Source organism: Theropithecus gelada, chromosome 19, assembly GCF_003255815.1.
Source record: "Theropithecus gelada isolate Dixy chromosome 19, Tgel_1.0, whole genome shotgun sequence".
NCBI lineage: Eukaryota > Metazoa > Chordata > Mammalia > Primates > Cercopithecidae > Theropithecus > Theropithecus gelada.
Window position 1 is genome coordinate 32913617 of NC_037687.1, and position 22359 is coordinate 32935975.

The 22359-nt window shown below is 43.2% G+C and overlaps 1 protein-coding gene across 1 annotated transcript in view; it reads right to left on the minus strand.

Moving 5' to 3' along the window:
- NLRP11 (NLR family pyrin domain containing 11) overlaps positions 1–21927 on the minus strand; it is a 40598-nt gene extending 18671 nt beyond the window's left edge. The window contains exons 1-4 of the mRNA XM_025368380.1: positions 21908–21927; positions 12279–12619; positions 5037–6606; positions 4131–4292 (exon numbers count right to left, since the gene is read on the minus strand). Coding sequence (XP_025224165.1) covers positions 4131–4292; positions 5037–6606; positions 12279–12555 — 2009 coding nt within the window. The 5' untranslated portion in view covers positions 12556–12619; positions 21908–21927. The remainder of the gene's footprint in view (positions 1–4130; positions 4293–5036; positions 6607–12278; positions 12620–21907) is intronic.
- Positions 21928–22359: the final 432 nt, after the last annotated feature.

The window sequence follows — 22359 nt, forward strand, 5'->3', positions numbered from 1 at the left end:
AATCACGAGATAACATCTTACACCAGTCAGAACGGCTACTATTTAAGAATCCAAAAATAACAGGCCGAGTGTGGAGGCTCATGCTTGTAATCCCAGCCCTTTGGGAGGCCAAGGTGGGCGGATCACTTGAGGTCAGGAGTTTAAAACCAGCTTGGCCAACATGGTGAAACCCCATCTCCACCAAAATTACAAAAAATTAGCCTGCTTGGTGGTGCATATCTGTAACCCCAGCTACTCAGGAGGCTGAGGCAGAAGAATCACTTGAACCTGTGAGGCGAAGGACTAGTGAGTTGAGATCATGCCACTGCACCCTAGCCTGGGTGACAGAGCAAGACTCCACCTCAAAAAAAAAAAAAAAATATATATATATATATATGTGTGTGTGTGTGTGTGTGTGTGTGAGATGTAAATAAAACAGATGCTGGCAAGGATGTTCCCATTGTTGGTGGGAGTGTAAATTAATTCAACCATTGTGGAAAGCAGTGTGGTGGTTCCTCAAAGAGCTAAAAGCAGACCTACCATTTGACCCAGCAATCCCATTACTGGGTGTATACTCAAAGGAATATAAATTATTCTACCAAAAAGATACATGCACATGAATGTTCAATGCAGCACTATTCACAATAGCAAAGACATGCAATCAACCTAATGCCTATCAACAAGATTGGATAGATGTGATACATACATACCATGGAATACTATGCAGCCATCAAAAAGAACGAGGGCATGTTTTTGGTGTTTTTTTTCTGTGGGGCGGGGGGGAGGGCAGGAATATGGATGGAGTTGGAGGCTCTTATCCTTAGCAAACTAACACAGGAACAGAAAACCAAATACTGCATGTTCTCACTTGTAAGAGGGAGCTAAATGATGAGAACTCATGGACCTGAAGAGGGGAACAACAGACACTGGGGTCTACTTGAGGGGAGGAGGGAGAGAATCAGGAAAAAAAAAAAATAGGTACTAGGCTTAGTACCTGGGCATACAGTCTTACAGTCTATATACAAAATATGTATATCAAACCTGTGACCCAAGTTTACCTGTATAAACAAACTTGAACATGTACCACTGAACCTGAAGTGAAAAAATAATTCATGGCTGGGTGGGGTGGCTCACGCCTGTAATCCCAGCACTTTGGGAGGCTGAGACAGGCGGATCACAAGGTCAAGAAATTGAGACCATCCTGGCTAACATAGTGAAACCCTGTTTCTATTAAAAATACAAAAGTTCGCCAGGCATGGTGACACGCACCTGTCGTCCCAGCTACTGGGGAGACTGAGGCAGAAGAATCATTTGAAGAGTCAGAGCAAGACTCTGACTCAAAAAAAATAACAAATAACAATTCACAGTTTCACTGAGGAAAAAGTTGTCCTCGAGTCCCACCACCACCACTGGTCCTCACTCCCTATCCCGGAAGAAGGTTTTTCATCACTCCCTTGGAGTTGAAACAGGACATCAGGGCAACAGCTTTGGTCATTGTCTCTAAGGGCCAGCTAGAGAAAAGAGTTAGGAATCTCCAACTCAACATGAAAGGAGACAGACAGGAAGGGAAATGTGGAAGCTGGCCAACCCTTGGAGGAATAACTGAGGATTGAGGATCCTATGGTAAATCCAGACGTAGAACACACGGGCAGCCCTTTTAATTTACTTCCCAGCCTATGTGGTTACTTGGTGGAAGACTGGATGTTTTCCATGTTGCTGTATTTCCAGAGTCCTTTATCCAGCGATTCTCTTGATCCCCATTTTACACAAACTTCTCTCCCATGTCTTTGCCCTGTGTTGCAACAAAACTGTTTAAGGTTTTTTAAAACACACACACACACACACACACACACACGCACACACACACAAAGGAGTCTCACTCTGTTGCCCAGGCTGGAGTTCAGTGGTGCAATCTCAGCTCACTGGAAACTCCGCCTCCCGGGTTCAAGCGATTCTCCTGCCTCAGCCTCCCAAGTAGCTGGGATTACAGTTGCATGCCACCACACCTGGCTAATTTTTGTATTTTTAGTAGAGACGGGGTTTCACCATGTTGACCAGGCTGGTCTAGAACTCCCGACCTCAAGTGATCCACCCGCCTCAGCCTCTCAAAGTGCTGGGATTACAGGGGTAAGTCACTGTACCCGGCCTAAAATTCTTCAGTTCTCCTCTCCATTTTCAAGTAGGCTTTCCAGCTCTCACCACCCTTCCAGAACTGTTGTTGGCCAACAATGACTTCCACCTTGCTCATGTCATTGGTCAATTCTCAGTCTTCAGTCTCCTTGAATAAGGACCGCCGTCTGACACAGTTGACCTTTCCTTCGTTAGTAAACGTGCCTCACTGGGATCCGAGGATACCACACGCCCTTTACTTTTCCTTCTAGCCTAATGACTCCCTCAAAGGCCTTCGCTAGTTTCTGCTTTTCTCCCCAACCACTTCATGTTGGAGAACTCTGGGCAACAGTCTTGGGATCGTTTTGCTTCCTGAGCAACATTCCTATCCTTGGTGAACTCAGTCCTTGGCTTTAAATATACATTTGTGTTATACACATATATATATGAATGACACCCACATTTTACCTTCAGTTCAGAAACATTCCACACTGCTCTTTTGACATCTAATAGACATTGCAACTTTAGCTCAAACAACTTTAGACTGACCTTCCTCAAATTCTTGCTCCCACCATCGCTTCCCATCTCAGCGGCAATTCTCACGTGGCAGTTTCCAAAACAAAGATCTTGGGGGCAATTCTTCTATCTCCTAGTCTAGATTTAATCAAGGAATTATCCTTTGTCAACATACACCCCGGAGTTGGCACCTCACCAACCTCTACTATTCATACCCTCGGAGGCACCATGGATTCGCACCTGGCAAACACCAAGAAAAGGAGCCTTCTCTGAACTTTCTCATTCTGTACTACGGTCCCTGATTGGTCATTTTTAAACACAGTATCCAGAATGAGCTTCTTAAAATACAAGCTAAATTATGGCATCTCTGCTCAAAACCCCTCACACCTCACTCCAGAAAACCCAGTTCTGACACTGATGTACAACACTGTGATCATGCCATACATGCCTGTGAGCCATTTCCGTCATACCCTTCCTGCCTCACACTGGTCTAACCACATAGGTCTCTGAACACAAAGCCTTCGTTTCATGGATCCCCACCCCTCCCAGGGGATGACCAACAGTTTATGTGGCTCATTCTTTCACCTCATTCAAGTCCTTGCTCAAATCTCACTTTCTCTGTGGAACTTATTACTACGGCTTGTACCCTCCCATACCCCTAAATACCCACTTATGCACCCTGACCTTGCCATTCTTTTCCCCATAACATCATTACCCTAAAATACTTTAAAACGCATGTACTTATTATGTCTGCCTATATTCTGTCTCATCAGATAGCAAGCAAGGAAATTTGTCTTTTTTCCCCATCGATATATCCTAGTGCTTAGATAAGCACCCCAAACAAAGTATGCATTTTTCTTGAATGAAAATAAAGCTAACTCCTGGGCTTCCGGAATCCTAAGATCATATATGTTGATGTGCACTGAATAGTTTAGTGACATTTCCTATAGTGCTATTATAAACTCAGATAAATACTCAATTTTCCCAATGACTGTTTAGGCAAGTACAGCTGTTTTTCACCTGATTCTAATGCATTCCCTAGGAAAGAAACTGCTAGACTCCTAGCCTGACCCATGTTTGCTTTCTTCCTTAGGATAAATCCAGTTGTTACTATTTCTTCCTGATGGCAAGGGACTACTTTCCCAGTCCACCTTTGTAGTTCTATGAAGCTGTGTGAGGACAAGGTAAACAGGTCAATGAGATGTAAGCAGAAGTGATGCAAGAAAGAGTTTGGAAAAGGCTCCATCAAAGAAGCTCCTGAAGCTTCTAGATCAACCTTTCCTTCTCCCTTCTGTTGCTTCCTGCCTTGAAGGCAGCCATGACGACTGGGACCTCAGACGCCATTGTGGCCCAAGGTCATCTTTATCATAGACACACTAAAGATGGTTGAGAAATACAGAAGGAGCCTAGGCCCTGATGAGCCTGACCTGAAAGTGTGTTTTGTATATTATCTTCTCCCAGAGAAAGAAAAAGATCACCGTTATTCCTGGGGGAACCTCTAAGGCAGAAGTTGATATAGTACTTACTTGAGTGTACGAAGTTTACAGCTAGAATGCTCCAGGGCTTTAGACAGAATCCTTTCCGAAATATCATTAAGGTCACTGTCAAAAAGATGCAGCTCCCAGAGGGTGTCCATTGTACAAAAAAGAGAGCAGATCTCTCTCCAGTAGACAAGGCTCTTCATTTGACTACATAGAAGAAAAATTGAGTTTTCCGATGGAATCGATTCAACTCCAGCAATTTGTAAAACACGTAAATTAAAGTATCTTTTGAGAGTGTCTGTTGTCTGACCCAGACTTAATACCAGGCAGCAAGAAATAAAGTAGGGTCAAGCATGAAAAAACAACATTCAGATCCACTAAAGTAGTTGGTGATTCCATATTCAGGTAAGATACATCTGAGTGCAGGGCCTTTAAATGCGAGAATATTTTAAAACTTCAATATTAAAAATCAATGTTGCATGTTTTGTGCTATCATGAACATTCCTATAATGTAACAATACAAGGTTTATTTCTGTTTAATCTCTACAACAGATCTGAAGAAATTAGGTTAAACCACTGTTCGCAATGAGGCAATTCTGCCCCTCGGCAGACATTTGGTGATATAGATTTTTGTTGCTGTCACAAGTGGGGAAAAAGGGACCCTACTGGCCACAGGAGAGACCAGAGATACTGCTAAACCACTTACAATGCGCAAGATAGACCCCCACCACAAAAGAACAGCTGGCCCAAAGTGTCAACAGTGCCGAGGCTTAACTCAAAGTTTGAGTTTAAATAGAAGCAGAGAGATTTAAGTCACTGGTCTAATTAGAAGCTCGATTGGAAATTAAGTTCTTCATGGCCCTGAGTTTGTCTTGTTCTGGTCAACAAGCTCTAGAATTATGGGCAGGTCTTATGAAGACAGAAAAGAGGATTTATTTTTTAAAGACTCACCTAGCAGTTGGCCTTACAAGTGGCTCTTTGTATTCAAAGATGCGCTGAACACTCAACTTAAAAGTCCTCAGGTGACAGCAGTACTCAAGACAGTATAATGAGACCATCATATCCTTGTTTGATTGAAGGTAAACGGTAACCTCCTTGAGAGTGTTCACAACCTTCTTCACAAATTCTTCTTCCTGATTCTCAAAGAGACAGTAGAACAAAGACCCATGGTGCGTCAACTTTTCCTGGTCTCGGCCCAAATGTTTCATGTATTCCACCGAGTACCTCCTGAAGCTGTCTACCATGGGTAGCTGGTAGCCAAAGGTTGTCTCAAGAATCTTTCTCCTGTTTTCATTTAGAAGACCAAAAATGAAAGTAAACACTTGATTAAAGTTACAGTATTGTTCTCTCTTCTCTTTATACCCTCTGCTGCCTGAGGGGATCAGACAGTTGGGTACTGCCATCAGAAATGCAATGGCTGCACAAAACTCCTGGACGTTCAAGTGTATGAACTTGTAACGGTCTTTATGAGTGCTGCTCGGCAAAAGAATATTCACGGCCTGCAACACAGAGACATCAACCTCGGTAAACCCAACACATCTGAGGTCTTCACCACTGAAATTGAGGGTGCTCAGAAACAGTCCTCCTGCAGCCAGCAAACACAGCCGTCTTAGGAGACCTAGGTGATACTGATTGGCAGTGAGTCCAGCCTTTGATGTCAATGCATCAGCAAGAAAGTGGGCATGTAGATCCGTGGGTGTTTCGCAGCAGTGTTGGGGGTCGTGCCCCTTGTCCATCTGCCGATTCAGGACAGTACATGTGATCCAGCATAGGATGGCGACCCGGCACAGACCCGTGAGTATTTCATCGTCATGTACAAGCATGAGGGCTGTCGACGCCCTCTGACGGTCGTTAAAGAAAGAGTGAAAATATAGCTCCCTCTTCTCATTCGAGAACTGCAAGGTCACGTAGCAGTCTGTGGTTTTCAAGAACATTTTGATGTTTTCCTCCCTCGTGGGCCTTGAGGAGATGAGGAACCAGCAACCTGGGGCCATTTGTCTCTTCAGCAAACTGACCAGGAGAATTGGAATTGGAACTTTCTGGGTGCTGTTACTACACAAAGCATGTTCATTGACATTTAACTCGAACCTTAGGTTGTCCACGTCCTCCAGGATGAAAAGGAGTTTCTTGGGATCAGACAGGATGTCTGCAATGGGAGCCTGGCTGTCAGGCCAGTCCTTGGCGATCAGCTCAGCCAAGCTGCTGTCGGTCATCTGGTTTATTTCGTGAGAAGTGAGGTGAACGACGTACGAGATCATGTTCTGCCACATCTCGCCGTTGATCCACTTCATCACAGCCAGGTTTATAGTCATGGTTTTTCCAGATGCTCTGTCTCCCATCAGGAACACATTGAGATCGTTGGCTGAATAACAGCTGGTAGAATCATAGGCTAATTGAAGTACGTAGAACACATCTGATGCAACGTTACAAAAAAATTTATAATGAAATTCTCCAAAAGTGTGATTTTCCCATTGCAGCGTGAGTTTTCTCCTCATGAGAGCCTTGCATGCCTCCTGATTGCCTAATCCAGCGAGTACGGGGCAGAAAATAGAACAAAGATAAAAGTTCAAGATGTAAGAACAGTTTTAGCTTCTTTTCGTGTTGGATACAGGAAAAGTGTAGTAGAAATTTTTTACTTACTATATCACAAAGATATAGGTACAAAGATATTTACTATCATGTTGATTTGTTTTTGAGATGGAGTTTTGCTCTTATTGCCCAGGCTGGAGTGCAGTGGCACAATCTGGGCTCACTGCAGCCTCCACCTCCTGAGTTCAAGTGATTCTCCTGCCTCAGCCTCCTGAGTAGCTGGGATTACAGGTACGCACCACCACGCCTGGCTAATTTTTTGTATTTTTAGTAGAGACAGGGTTTTGCCATGTTAGCCAGGCTAGTCTCGAACTCCTGACCTCAGGTGATCCACCTGCCCCAGCCTCCCAATGTGCTGGGATTACAGGCATGAGCCACTGCGCCTAGCCCATGTTGCTTTAAAGGAAAAAGGTTGAATAAAACCCATTTAACCCATACAATGGGGTCGACAGATCTGTTTGAGCATTGCTCTTTATCCTGCAAGGGCTTCCCTCTCATATGTTGGCATCAAGAACATATTTCTTTCCTTTTTGGGGGTTCCCTAGCATTTTATGTAGCCTTCAATTATAATGTTTCGTTTCACACCCAGTTTTTCCTTTGAGACAATAACTCGAGCTCAGGGACTGTTTCCTGGTATGTATTCAGCTCAGAGTATCTACTTATTACATCTTGGCCTGTCAGTCATGAGTTACACGTTCATCTTTCCTTCTATTTTCTTGTTTATGCATATCATTACTTAAATCCAGATCATTTAATGAACTACTTAAGTGAAATGATATATGGAATAAAGTTAAAATGTATCGTAAAAGGGAGTCTTATTTCTTGAGAATACACAAGATTACAGTCCTACTGCAAAAACAAACAAAAATGTTAAGACATAAGTATAAAGCTATCGTACAGGTATGATACAGAAATGATCCAAATAAGTGAATTCCTAGAAGGAGATGACTTCTTCCTTAGTGACCAGATACCTGGAAATGTTTTTATCCCTGGGTAAGGGCAGGCAGAAGAGGGAGCCAGGCAGCCTGGAAGAACTTTGATGGGATAAATAAAAGCCAACGATTAACAGCGCAGCAGGGCTGGTGTGGTGGACCTGAATGTACTAGAATGTGACACGCTAGCTCCCTGCCGTGGAGATGAGCCTGATGGATAAACGGGCCTGATCCCACCCTCAAGACTACCAGGGCTGCCCAGTTCCGATTCATCACATCCCAACAGACTGGCCGAGACAGGACTTTCTCCTTACTGTCTTCATATATGATGTTCAGTATACAATAAAAAATTGAGATTCAAAGTAGAAAACCATGATGATGGTGGTGAGTATGGTTCGTGATTATAAACCATGATTTATAATCAAGAAAAAAATCTTTGGAAGATGTCTATTTAGGTGTTTTTTGTTTGTTTGTTTTTGGCCAATTTATTGATTGGGTTATCCGTTTTCTTGTTATTGAGTTCCTTATATATTTTGGATATTAGTTCCGTATCATACATAGTTTACAAATATATATTCTCCTAGTCCAGGGGTCTCTTCACTCATTTCCTTTGCCATTGAGAAGCTTTCCAGTTACACACACACACACACACACACACACACACACACACACACGAGAATAAGTATGTGAGACAATAGATTTGTTAGCTTCATGTCCACATTCCACAATGGAAGCATATCTAAACATCACATTGTCCCTTATAATTACGCATAACTATTTGTCAAAAGTAAAATAAAAACTGAATAGAAGCATACGTACATATAACCCAGCTTTTGGAATTAGGAGGTAATAATTTTATAAGTTTCATAATATATTACATATATATCCCCATATATTATGTATCTAGAGTATAAGAATCAGATGGATGCTCTGTAACTTAAAATATACACTATGCAAAACAAACCTTGCTAAACTTTCCACCTGTTAAGGTTCCCACCATGCTGGGCTAATTTTTCTATTTTCAGTATAGACGGAGTTTCACCATGTTGGCCAGGCTGGTCTCGAACTTGTGACCTCAGGTGATCTGCACGCCTTGGCCTCCCAAAGTGCTGGGATTACAGGTGTGAGCCACCGCGCCTGGTCATCCTCTACTATTTTAATAAGTTTTCAACATGCCTTTGACCTTCAATGGACTTTATAGATTACTTCTTCCATTCCAATTGTTCTCCTATCTAGATATGCTGATATAACTCACTTGTAAAAACCTTGGACGGACACCCATGAAAACTGATAAATCCTTACTCCTTCAGCAGGAACCCCAGAATGGGGATGGCTTAAGATGTTTTTAACCTTATCCAAAAATGCTTAGGTGAAAATTTGATAAATCAAAACGGGCCTAAGTATAGTATAGGGTGTGACTTTTTTTCTTTTTCTTTTTTTTTTTTTGGATACAGGGTCTCGCTTTGTCATCCAGGCTAGAGTGCAATGGCACAATCATGTCTCACCACAGCCTCTGCCTCCCGGGTTCAAGCAGTTGTCTCACTTCAGCCTCCCAACTAGCTGGGATTACAGGCACACGCCACACCTGGCTATTTTTAAATTTTATTTGTAGAGACAGGGTCTCGCCATGTTGGCAAGGCTGGTCTCAAACTCCCAGCCTCAAGCAATCCACCTGCCTCGGCCTCCCAAAGTACAAGTGTGAATCACTGCACCTGGCCTGACTATTTTTACACAGTTGTATCTGTCTGACTAGAAATTTCCTGAAGGAGATAGCTATTAACCTTAGGTATAGCTCAAGGTTGTGGGATTCTAGGTGACTTTAGTTTCTTTTTTTGTACTTTTTGAATACTGTATGCTATGTAATAGATTTTTTTTGGGTTGTAAATTTATATGCGAGAAGATGTGAAAAGCAGTTTTCAGCTTTCAAATAAGGTGGGTGAGTGAAGTATGCTAACCAAATGTCCCTACTGCTCACCGGATTCTGCCTCAGACTCTATCTTCTCATTTTGTGCTGGAGGTTTAAATGTAGGACCAAACCTGGACCTGGTCCACGAGATGGTTTTACTTAAATTTCAAGCCATGTTTTAGTTTGAAATAGCTGCCAACCATTAAATGTTAAAAAGAGGCAGACACTCCAGATCTCTGGTTTCTCATCACATCAGAAGGGCTGGTAGTCCTGGGGCCTCAGTACCATTTTCAAATATCGACAGCAGTTTAGTAGATGTTCAGTCATTTGTTTTAGGCTATGACTGGAGACAACCTGAAATCTTTTTCTCCATATGACCAATTAAGAGACAGTAGTAAACCTGAACATATATTTTACCTAGAGCTGGGCAGCTACTTTGTACATTTTCAGTACTTGCCTGGCTGGTCCCTATGAGTCTTTCTAGATGGCTAGAGGATATACAATGGATAGGCCCAGGCACAGTGGCTCATGGGGTCAGGAGTTCGAGACCAGTCTGGTCAACATGGTGAAACCCCATCTCTACTAGAAATACAAAAAGTTAGCGGGGTGTGGTGATGGGTGCCTGTAATCCCAGCTACTTGGGAGGCTGAGGCAGGAGAATTGCTTGAACCCAGGAGGTAGAGGTTGCGGTGAACTGAGATCAGGCCACTGCATTCCAGCCTGGGCGACAGAGCGAGACTCAAAAAATTGTATATATTTATATGTGTATATATTTATATATTATATATACATATATGTATATAATGTCTATACATATAATTTATATACGTATAAAATATATAAACATATAACTATAAACTTGTATGTATATATGTATATTTACATAAACATGTATATATGTATATGCATTTCTATAAACATATATGTGTATATATATTTCTATAAACATATATATGTATATTTCTATAAACATATATAAATATACATTAAGATATAAATATAAATAGATATAAAAATAAAATGGATAGAAAAGACATGACAAAAAAGCCTGGTATTTAAAGTCAGTTACGTCCAGGCCTAGTGGTGTGTACCTGTCATCCCAGCTACTCGGGAGGCTGAGGCAGGAAGATTGCTCGAGCCCAGGAGTTAAGGCTACAGTGAGCTATGATTGCACCACTGCACTCCAGCATGGGCAACAGAGAGCCTGTTTTTTGTTTTTTTGAGACGGAATCTTGCTCTGTCGCCCAGGCTGGAATGCAATGGTGTGATCTCAGCTCACTGCAACCTCTGCCTCCCAGGTTCCAGGTTCAAGCAATTCTCCTGCCTCAGCCTCCCGAGTAGCTGGGATTACAGGCGTGTGCCACTACGCCCGGCTAATTTTTGTATTTTTAGTAGAGACAGGGGTTTTACCATATTGGTCAGGCTGGTTTCGAACTCCTGACTTCAGGTAATCCACCTGCCTCAACCTCCCAAATACTACTCTGCATGATCTTTACACAGAGCCCCCTACATTTCTGTAGCTGGATCTTACAGTAGGAGTTTACCCGGGGTGCTAACTCTCCATGATCTTCACACAGAGCCCCCTACACTTCTACAGCTGGATCTTATGGTTCTAGGACAGAGCTCCATGCTGGGAAATCTGCTCTAGCTAAGTACTTTGAGTTTAATCCTTTGGCTGGCTACTTTCATATAAGCTGGTTAGCATAATAGAAAATAAAGGTAGAATCAGAAAGCCACAAGATAGAACACGACCCTCATCCAGTCCATCCCTGGTCCTCACGTGACTTCCAGTTCTTTGGGGATGGAAAAGTCACGTATCAAAACCACCAAGCTAAACAATTCCATCAGCAAGTAGACTAAGGACATGAATAGACGCTTCTCAAAAGAAGATACACAAATGGCCAATATCTGATAGTCCTTGAAAAATGAATATGAAAAAAATGCCCAACATCACTAATGATCAGGGAAATGCAAATCAAAACCACAATGCAATCCCACCTTACTCCTGCAAGAATGGCCACGATAAAAAAAAATTAAAAAGATAGATGTTGGTGTGGACGTGGTAAAAGGGAACACTTTTACACTGCTGGTGGGAATGTCAACTGCTATGAAAACCAGTGTGGACATTCCTTAAAGAACTAAAAGGAAAACTAACCATTTGATCCAGTAATCCTACTACTGGGTATCTACTCAGAGGAAAAGAAGTCATTAAACAAGACAGACATGTGCACACACGTTTATAGTGGCACAATTCGCGATTGCAAAAACATGGAACCAGCCCAAATGTCCATCAATCAGCAAGTGGATAAAGAAATTGTGATCTCTCTCACACACACACACACACACACCACACACTACTCAGTCATAAAAAGAAATGAAATAATGGCATTTGCAGCAACCTGGATGGGACTGGAGACCATTATTCTAAGTGAAGTAACTCAGGAATGGAAAACCAAACATTGTATGTTCTTGTGAGTGGGAGCTAAGTTAAGAGGATGCAAAGGTATAAGAATGATACATTGGACTGCAGGGACTCAGCGGGAAGTGTGAGAGGGAGGTGAGGGATAAAAGACTACACACGGGGGACAGTGTGCACCGATCGGGTGGTGGGGGCACCAAAATTTTAGAAATCACCACTAAAGAACTTACTCATGTAATCCAATACCACCTTTTTCCCAAAAACCTGTTTTTTTAAAAAAAGGCCCAACACCCAGCTTCCTGTGAAGTGCCCCGATTTCTACCCACCCTTCTCATGACCCCACTCACGGTTTCGTCTGCCAATGATCTTCATACAATGATCTTCCTTATGCATCATTAGAAATATGCTGTATAGCATATTCCATATATGCTGTCCCTCATAAGAGATTGGCAACAAGTTAGCCAGTTCTTCTTTTGTCGCCCTTAAATTAATCAGTGGAACCTGTGGCAGTTTGAAATCCAGAATCTTGCGTGCCAGATACTTCTTAAAACTCTGAAATTCCTTGTCACTGAGATTCTCCAGATACCACAGCAGGTCAAAGTCAGTAGAATTCGATTCTGCCATCTTGCTTCTCCAAGGAAGGCAGACTTCAGAGAGAAGGGATTTTGAGGCACCAGAAATAGGAGATCTAAAAAATAGATGTGGAATCAGACAATCAAACCACACAGCAATGCCAATTCATCCAAAGCTGACATCCTAGAGAATTCCTGTGGTGTGATAGAAGCTCCTTTCTGATAGATCATCAATGATAGGTCTGAACTCTTTCTGTCTGGGTCAATGGCCTTGTCAATCGATCTTGGTAAATTTCTAGGTTCTGTTAAGGTGGAATATCAGTTGTGTTAAAAGGCAACATTCTTATGGTAAAAGTTATCCCTGATTAGCAAATAGCATATCGGTTGAGAATCGAGTATCATATAGGAACGTTGGAGGGGAAGTGTTTCTTTTGAAATTGTCACCCCTGTGTAGATTGGAAATCTATGCTTATGGTCTGTTACAAGATAGGCTGTTGTATATGAAACTCCTCTATGCTAGAATAATCTGTATGGCAATCGGCTGTATTTACAATGACTATACTCCTTGGAGGTATGTCATTGATACAGATAAGGACTCCTAATGAAGAGGCAACTGTTATAATAAGCAAATAGGCTGTTTGTGGTCTTGTATGCTGCTGACAAGAAATCTAAGTTACGATGTACTCTGTTCTGTCTCGTTACTATATAAATGAGCCAAAGACAGTCCCTAGGTTATTTTTTTCACTCTAGGCTGAAACCTGTTAGTGCATAAAGCCCACTGGCTTCAAACTTTGTTTATACATCCAATTGTTTTAAACACAGCCCAAATAAGCAGATGTTTAGTCATGTAGAACCTGCCTGCTTTGCATACCTCACAGAACTGCTCCCAGCATCTGCTAGCAATAGGTGAGTCCCCAGGGTCAACATGACTACAAGGTGCTCCTGCCCTTTGGAGCTCTCGGACCCAGGAGATGCTCCTCCCCAGTGTACTGAGAGGTATCGCCTACACACACACACACACACACACACACACATACACACACCACACACACAACCACACACACACACACCACACACACACACCACACACCACACACACGCACCCCCCACACGCACCCCCGACACGCACCCCCGACACGCACCCCCGACACGCACCCCCCCGACACGCACCCCCCCACACGCACCCCCCCACACGCACCCCCCCACACGCACCCCACACACGCACCCCCCCACACGCACCCCACACACACACGCACCCCCCACACACACACACCCCACACACCACACACACCCCACACATACACACACACGCACCACACACACACGCACCACACACAGACACAGACACACATAGACACACACAGGTCGCCTCTCCAATTCTACCCTACCTCTGCAGGGGTTCCCCATCTTCCTCTCCTTCTGAGTAGGGACCCACACACTGTAGCCCCTGGACAGGCTGGGGACATGCCCCACACACAACCTGTGAAAACGCCAGCCAAAAAAGTGTGTATGCAACGGCCACCTTTGGTTATCTTTTCCCTTCACCAATTTCCAAACCCTGTGAGCCTCCTACACCTGTCAGTTTCAATGTCAGTCTAATCCTGATATCATTACACTCAGTCATGAGAAGTTGAGATTGCAGAGTTGTGACTGAAGAATCCATCCCAGAGCCTTGACCCAACACGTCAAGGCACTCAGTTGATGACGAAGCTGGAGAAAGAAGATCTGATCAGATATGAGTGGATGTGGATTGGCCAACGTCTCCATGGGTTTACGACAAATGCTTTGACGCCGAGAACAAGGGATAAATAGTCCCTTTGGGGGAGTAAATGCATGTTGGAGAATGGCAGGTAACTTCGAGGCTAGACTGCTCCATCTCCAACCACGAAATAAACGTAACTATATACTCAACCGTCACTAGGTTGTTGGACATAAAGAAGCCACCGGCGAAGCTGATAAGATGTACCAAATACAAGACAGAGAGTCAGTGGTGTTGTAGACACACTCAATGGTGATGCCTACCTGAAGGGCAGAAGTAGGCACAGTAAGCTTGCAGACCTCACATACCGGGTACCGTGTTAGAGGATAGAGCCACTGGGTTGGATTGGACTCCACTGTGGCCATGAAGTACCTGGTAAGATACTCATGATCCGCCAATAAAGGGGTAAAAACATGAGCCTACTGACACGTACCTATGGTACCTGAGTTTTGCAGCAGGGCTATGCAAATCCCCAGTGCCCAACAAGGTAAAAACTATGACACTATCATTCTGGAACATTTGCATTTGGTTATCTTTTGGTTATCTTTTCCCTTGACCAATTTCCAAACCCTGTGAGCCTCCTACACCTGTCAGTTTCAATGTCAGTCTAATCCTGATATCATTACACTCAGTCATGAGAACACTCCTCCCTAAAGGAGGGCCTGTAACTAGTAAGCAGTCACTCTGTTTCCCTCTCCTCCCCTAAAGGAGCTTTTAAATGCATGGTCGAGCTGGCAGAAAAAAATAAGGAAGTCAGTGAGTTTCAGAAGGCAGACATGCACCCAGGGAGTTGCTTTGATGTTAGGTCAGGTGAAGTCGAGCAAACTTTGGCAGCCTAGAGCTCAGTTTTAAGAAATCGTATACAATTTTAGGGCAACCCTGGGGCACACTGAGGTGGGAGGACAGATGAAAGGCCACCACTCGGTGGCAGGGGAGAGACAAATGAGAAGGTTAACTAGAAAATCCCGCTGAACAGAGGGTGGTGTGGAATTCTTACTCTGCTCAGTATCGGGTCTGAGGAGGAAAAGGTGAAACAATGGTACCCTTTGGGTTCCTAAATCTGAGCTGGACTTCGGAGAGTCATCATTCCATAGCTTTTCGTCTCATGTTTATTTCTGTATTCTGGACCTAAATGCACAAACATGCTAAGAAATCTTTCCTAAAACTTCATTTTTCAGAAATGTCTTAATGTCTCAACTCTGAAAAAAAAAAACGTTACATGAATAAAATGGAACATGAAGCCATAAAGACTGGTCCTAGGTCTGTATTTGCTGGACCCAGAAAGATATTTATAATACACTATTAAGATGAAAAGCAATGAATGGGACAGTTACCCTGATATATGTACATACAGGCGTCACGTCAGCTGAAGCGAGGATTTCAGGGTGTACAGAAGGGCGTTAACATGACAGGTCTGAGACTGCTGTCTTTAGGATCTGCCTGCTGCATTGGCCATTGGCTAGAATCTGGAACTTGGATGTGGAGGGCGCCCTCCACCCCCATTCCCAGAGCTGATTAGAGTAGCTCACACGCCTGTATGGCTTATACAGACAACATGGCTTATGCTAGAGCTTTGCTGTCCTTCTAGAAGCCTGGAAGCTTGCATTTTCCTTCCATCTAAGCAGTGAGCCAATTTTCTTAGCACTGTTTAATGCATATTTTGGAATATGCTAGGGAGAGGATGTCTATGTGACCAGTTCTCTCTCTCTCTCTCTCTCACACACACACACACACACCCGAGCACTGAGTTTGTAATGATCTTCCACAGCAGACAACATCTCGTGTGTTTTTCACCACTTGCTGCTGGGGGAATCCCGCATGACCTGGGTGACTCTGCCGGAAGAGGACACTCGGGAGACTGGTTTCCTCTGGATTTTGTCCCATGTGCCTCTTCGCTTTGCCAATTCTGCTTTGCAGCCCTCATTGTAGTAAGTCACAGCTGTGAGCAGGACTGTGCCAAGTCCCAAATCATCCCACCTAACCCAACTAGGGGGTGGCATTCAACACCTGACCCACAGGGTAACAGGAAATAACCTCACAACATTGAATGACGTCCTCCTAAACTCACATGACCATCTCTTACCTTGCAGCAGGCAGTCCCATTAACATTGTTAGTTATGGGAGATACACTTTCAGGTCTAATTACTCCCTTAAATTGAAGTGTCCATCAGGGCAGGACCACTGTTTCTCTTTCTCCCCAGTGTTCTCAGCCTCTGCATCCATAATTGACCCTTAGCATATTTGCCAAGAGCTCAGTTCTTTTCATGCTCATATGGTTAACAAGACTGCCTTAGTCGGCCGGGCACAGTGGCTTACACCTGTAAATCCAGCACTTTGAGAGGCTGAGGCGGGCAGACCACCTGAGGTGAGGAGTTCGAGACCAGCCGAGCCATCATGATGAAACCCCATCTCTGCTAAAATTACAAAAAATTAGCCAAGTATGGTGGTGGTGGGCACCTGTAATCCCAGCTATTTGGGAGGCTGAGACAGAAGAATCACTTGAACCTGGGAGGCAGAGGTTGCTGTGAGCTGAGATCGTGCCACTGCACCCCAGCCTGGGAAACAGAGCAAGACTGTCTCAAAAAGAAATAAGATTGCCTTAATAGTCTTAGTGGAATTTCTCTTCTCTCTCACCCTGAAATGATATCTTTATGTCATGACTGAAGATGTCAAAGAAAAATTTTGGAACTGAGGCTTAGAATTTTATCAGACTGCAAAATTAATAATTACGTCAATTAAAGTAGATCTGTACTTCTCATGGAGAATACTTATTGCAACAAATTTTAAATCCCATGAGAGCTGCTATGTGTGCACATGTGTAAGGCCACTGCAACCCCAATTAAGTACATCATAATTATGGTATTACAAATCCATAGATATGAAATATGCATTAAATGGTGCTGAGAAAATGGGCTCACTGCCTAGATGGAAGGAAAATGCAAGCTTTCCGTCACTATGCAGACAAAATTCAGTAAATAAGATTGGGTTGTATTTTTTAAGGTATGATTGGGACTTAATATTTAATTAGGAAATATTTAATCATGCCCTTGTTTCTGATTTTATACTTATAGAATAAGGAATGTTCCATAAGCTTTATGCGTCGTGACTCTGGGGCTTAATGAAAACAGATGCGTGTCTGACCTTTGAAGAAAAACATGTAGACAGAATCAAGGGATGAAGGTAACGTAGAAAAAGAGACAAGGTTTTAAAGTTATTGGTTTAAGAACTCGATTCACAATCATTGAGGAAATATCAATTAGATATAAAACTTGAAGAGACAAGAAGTTACAAATGGCTAACACGTGTGTATACAATATTGGCACCTTGGAGTTCAGTCAACAGCAACTTCCAGCAATCAATTTAAAAAGCATTGCACTGTGGTCAGATGAGGGTATGAAATGTTGATGTAAAACAGTGTTTTGCCTTTTGGGAAAAGTAATAGGAGCTTTTAATACACACCGACTCAACATTGCATTTTTTTTTTGAGGAACCTATGAAGCAGAGTCACTAGGCATAAAGCTCATGGAATACTCTTTAAATTATCCTATATAATACTATAAAATCAGAAACACCTGAAGCCTGATAAGGGCATGATTAAATATTTCTGGTGCACTATTATGTATTAGCAACCCACTTAAAAATCATTCTTTAGGGCGGGCACGGTGGCTCACGCCTGTAATCCCAGCACTTTGGGAGGCCGAGGCGGGTGGATCACGAGGTCAGGAAATCGAGACCATCCTGGCTAACACGGTGAAGCCCTGTCTCTACTAAAAATCCAGAAAATTAGCTGGGCATGGTGGCACGTGCCTGTCATCCCAGCTACTCGGGAGGCATGAGGCAAGAGAATCGCTCCAATCCCAGAGGTGGAGGTTGCAGTGAGCCGAGATTGTGCCACTGCACTCCAGCCTGGGCGACAGAGCGAGACTCCATTGCAAAAAATAAATTAAAAAAAAATCATAATTTAAAGAACACAAGGAAAAAGCTCATACAACAGTGTTTAGAGAAGTGTGAACTGTTTGAGTCTAAAGGTAACTCCATTTTCTTAAACATATTAGAGGGAAATAAAGTTGACTCCTGAACTCAGAAGTCAGTGGTACCAGCCCCTAGGCAGCCAAAAATCCATGTATAACTTTTGACTTCCCACACTGATAGGCAACTATTGACCAGAAGCCTTATCAACGAAGTCAATTAACACATAAGTAGACAAACATCTGTATTGTATGCGTTCACGACATATCTGACTTTAATTTTTTAAGTATTTCTAGGCTGCCTGATTCATCCACAAGTTGTCATATGTCTCCCCCAAAATTCTCCAATATATTTATTTTTGAAACTTCATGTATAAATGGACCCATGCAGTTCAAACCTGTGTTGTTCACGGGTCTACTGTGAATCTGTTAAACACATTTGTGTGACACAAGTGTTTTCATCTTTTATTTCTTGTGTTGGTGTTTTTCCCCCCTAAGCGAACACAAGTAGATTAGGGATTAAAGTTAAGCCTCACCAAGTCCAACCCTTCCCCAAATTCTTCCCTCGTTTGACTTCTATTTCACCATTGCCTTTCTTTGAGCCCTGTCCTTGTAACTGAGACTTATTCTGAGAGAATTCTGAGTTCAGGAGTCAACTGTATTTCCTTCTAGTGATATGTTTGTCTAAGAAAGTGGAGATACCTTGAGACGCAAACAGTCCGTATTTCCCTAAACACTGTTGTATGAGCTTTGTGTTCTTTAAAGTATGATTTTTAAGTGGGTTGGTAATAATGCACCAGAAATATTTAATCATGCCCCTTCTCAGTCTTCAGGTGTTTCTGATTTTATACTATGACATAGGATAATTCAAGGAAAATTCGATAAGATTTATGCCTAGTGACTGCTTCATAGCTTCCTCAAAAAAAAAAAAAAAGCAATGTTGAGTTAGTGTGTGTTAAAAGCTTTCATTACTTTTCCCGAACAGCAAAACACTGTTTACACCAACATTTCCTACACTCTTCTGACCACACTGCAATGCTTTTTAAGTTGATTGCTGGAATTTGCTGTTGACTGAGCTATGAAGTGCCAACTGCACTATGAGGTAAGCTCCAACACCTGCACAAAAGCTGCCATGACAGCATTGCACGTCCCGAGTCGGCGTTGCATCAGAATAGCTGATCACCGCACAGCTGGACACTTCAAGCACCTTTGACCAGACCTTCTCAAGCACTGAGACACAAGGAAATCACCTGGGGAGTCCTCAAAAACCCCAGTGTCCGGAAATACAGACACTGATTAAATTAGAGACTTTGGAGGTTGGGCCCAGGAATCAGTGGATTGTTTCAGTCCCCACTGTAAATTCAGCACTCGAAGTTAAGAATCAATTTGTAAACTAAAAATAATATGTTAAGACCCCCCCCCCGCCGCCCCCACCCAACCAACTGAGTGGACCCCCTCCCTCCTGGCCAAGGGGACCTGAGAGATACTTGAAAAACAGAATTATTGACCATGGCAGGAAGGGAGGTCAAACTTCCTCCCATCTCTTTCCTTTCATAGCCGGCACAACTCATGGGCATTAACATTAAAATAGAGCTCAGGGCCAGGTGCGGGCGCTCACACCTGTAATCCCAGCACTTTAACAGGTCAGGAGTTCGAGACCAGCCTGGCCAATATGGCAAAATTCCATCTCTACTAAAAATACAAAAATTAGCCAGATATGGTGGCGTGTGCCTGTCATCCCTGCTATTTGGGAGTCTGAGGTGGGAGAATCGCTTGAACCTGGGAGGCAGAGGTTGCCGTGAGCCGAGATTGTGCCACTGCACTCCAGCCTGGGTGACACAGCGAGACTCCATCTCAAAATAAAATAAAAATAAAATAAAATAAAATAGAGCGCAGAAGATGGACAGAAGAGATTCTTCGTAGCAATAAGATACCAGATTATAAACAAGACCTAAGGCAATGCCAGGCAAGGATTAAGTCTTTCTCATGTGAAAAAAATCTCATGAAATGGCTAAGAAGAAAAAAAACAAGAAAAACAGTGTAATGTGGCTTATGTTCCAGCCTGACTCTGGTATCACATCACATGACAGACAGCAGCCCAACCCCCTGCCCCAACGGAAGCATTGCTTTCTACTGACTCCAAGTCTCTGGACAAAGCTTAACTCTTTCAACCAATTGCCAACGAAAGAATCCCTGAACCCCTCCCCCCGCCCATGACTTGTAAGCTCCCACTTCGAGACATCCCACCTTTTCAGGCCAAACCAATGAATGATCTCCATTTATTGATTTATGACGTTGCCTGTAACTTCTACTTCCCCAAAACATACACAAATACTTGTGACCTGACTGCCTGGGGACCACCTCCTCCAGGCTTCCTGTGTGCGCGTTTTTCCCTGGGCCGCGGTCGCTCACATTGGCTCAGAATCAACCTCTTTAAAGTATTTTACAGAGTTTGGTTTTTCCGTTAACAAATTAATACCTTAGAGTTGAGCATTCTTAAAAGCAGGGAAGCTACCTGGGTGCTTAAAGTATCCTTTCCTCCCGCCATTTGCAGCCACATGGGTGGAACTGGAGATCATGATGTTAAGTGAAGTAAGCCAGGCACAGAAAATACATGTCGTGTGTTCCCACTCATGTGAAAGCTAAAAACGTTGACCTCATGAAGGTAGAAAGTGGAGATAGTTACCAGAGGCTGGAAAGGATGTGAGGATGCAAAAGAAGTTGGTTAATAGGCACAAACATGCAGTCAGATAGAACGAATAAGTTCTAATGTTTGCTGGCAGAGAAGGCTGACTATAGTGAAGAATGTATTATTTATTTCAGAATAACTAGAAGACAGAAATTGAAATGTTTCCAACACATAGAAATAATACTTGAGGTGATGGATATTCTAAATACCCTGACTTGATCATTACACATACTATGCCTGTAACATCACATGTACCCCATAAATATTATGTATCAATTTACTTTAAAAAAAATTCTTGGCCAGGCCTGGTGGCTCATGCCTGTAATCCCAGCACTTTGGGAGGCTGAGGTGGGCAGATCACGAGGTCAGGAGATCAAGACCAGCCTGGCTAACATAGTGAAACCCTGTCTCTATTAAAAATACAAAAAATTAGCCGGGCGTGGTGGTGGGCGCCTGTAGTCCCAGCTACTTGGGAGGCTGAGGAGGGGAATGGTGTGAACCCAGGAGGCGGAGCTTGCAGTGAGCCGAGATTGTGCCACTGCACTCCAGCCTGGGCGACAGAGCGAGACTCTGTCTCAAAGTAAATAAAAAATAATAACTACAATAAAAACATTCTTTTTGCCTCTAACACTTTATACATCACATGGAAGAAAGGCATCTATAAGGCTACAATGATGAGTTAACTACGTTTAACCACTCCACCCACAACGCACATACACTTCAAAACATCATGCTGCACACAATACATGCAATTTTATCTGTCAGCTTAAATAAGTTTACAAAAAAAAAAAGAAGCATGACACAAGTTCACCCATGTGAACTTGAAAAAGGTAAAACAGTTTGGCCTGCCCTTAGTACCTTTAGTCATTGTATTCCCCCACCGTATTATTTCCAGCTCCTAACCAAAGAGAAAGCTGAAGAACCAATATAATGTCATAAAAAAGACCTTAAAATTCAAAGAAGCAAATCGGCCAGAAAGGTAACTCACCAACCCTGCCACCAGGTCTCCTTGGCTGGTCGAAAGCAAACAAGCCAGGAAACGGGAAGAAAAAGGCAGTGCCTGCCCTGTGATTAGCCAGCTGATTCCTCTCCTGATTGGCCGAGGTGGGTTCTTGATGACCTTCACGATGGAGGGGGAATACTCCTGCACCTGCGTGTTCCTGCCCCAGATGCCCCAGTTGTCTTCCTCCACCCAGGACTGAACAGGGTCTGCTGATTAGAAGACAGAGCAGACCCCGTTTATGATGTTGGAGCTCGCGGGGCATCTGACCAAGAACCTCCAAAACAATTGATTTAGGCAGTGCCGGGGGGAAAGAAGTTCTCCACCGATAATCTCCATTTTGGATAACCATCTCTGCAATAAGCTCCATGAGGGGAATACGCTGTTTAGTCTACACCACCACCTGGCAAGGATCCTTTCAAATCTGAGGGAGGCCATAA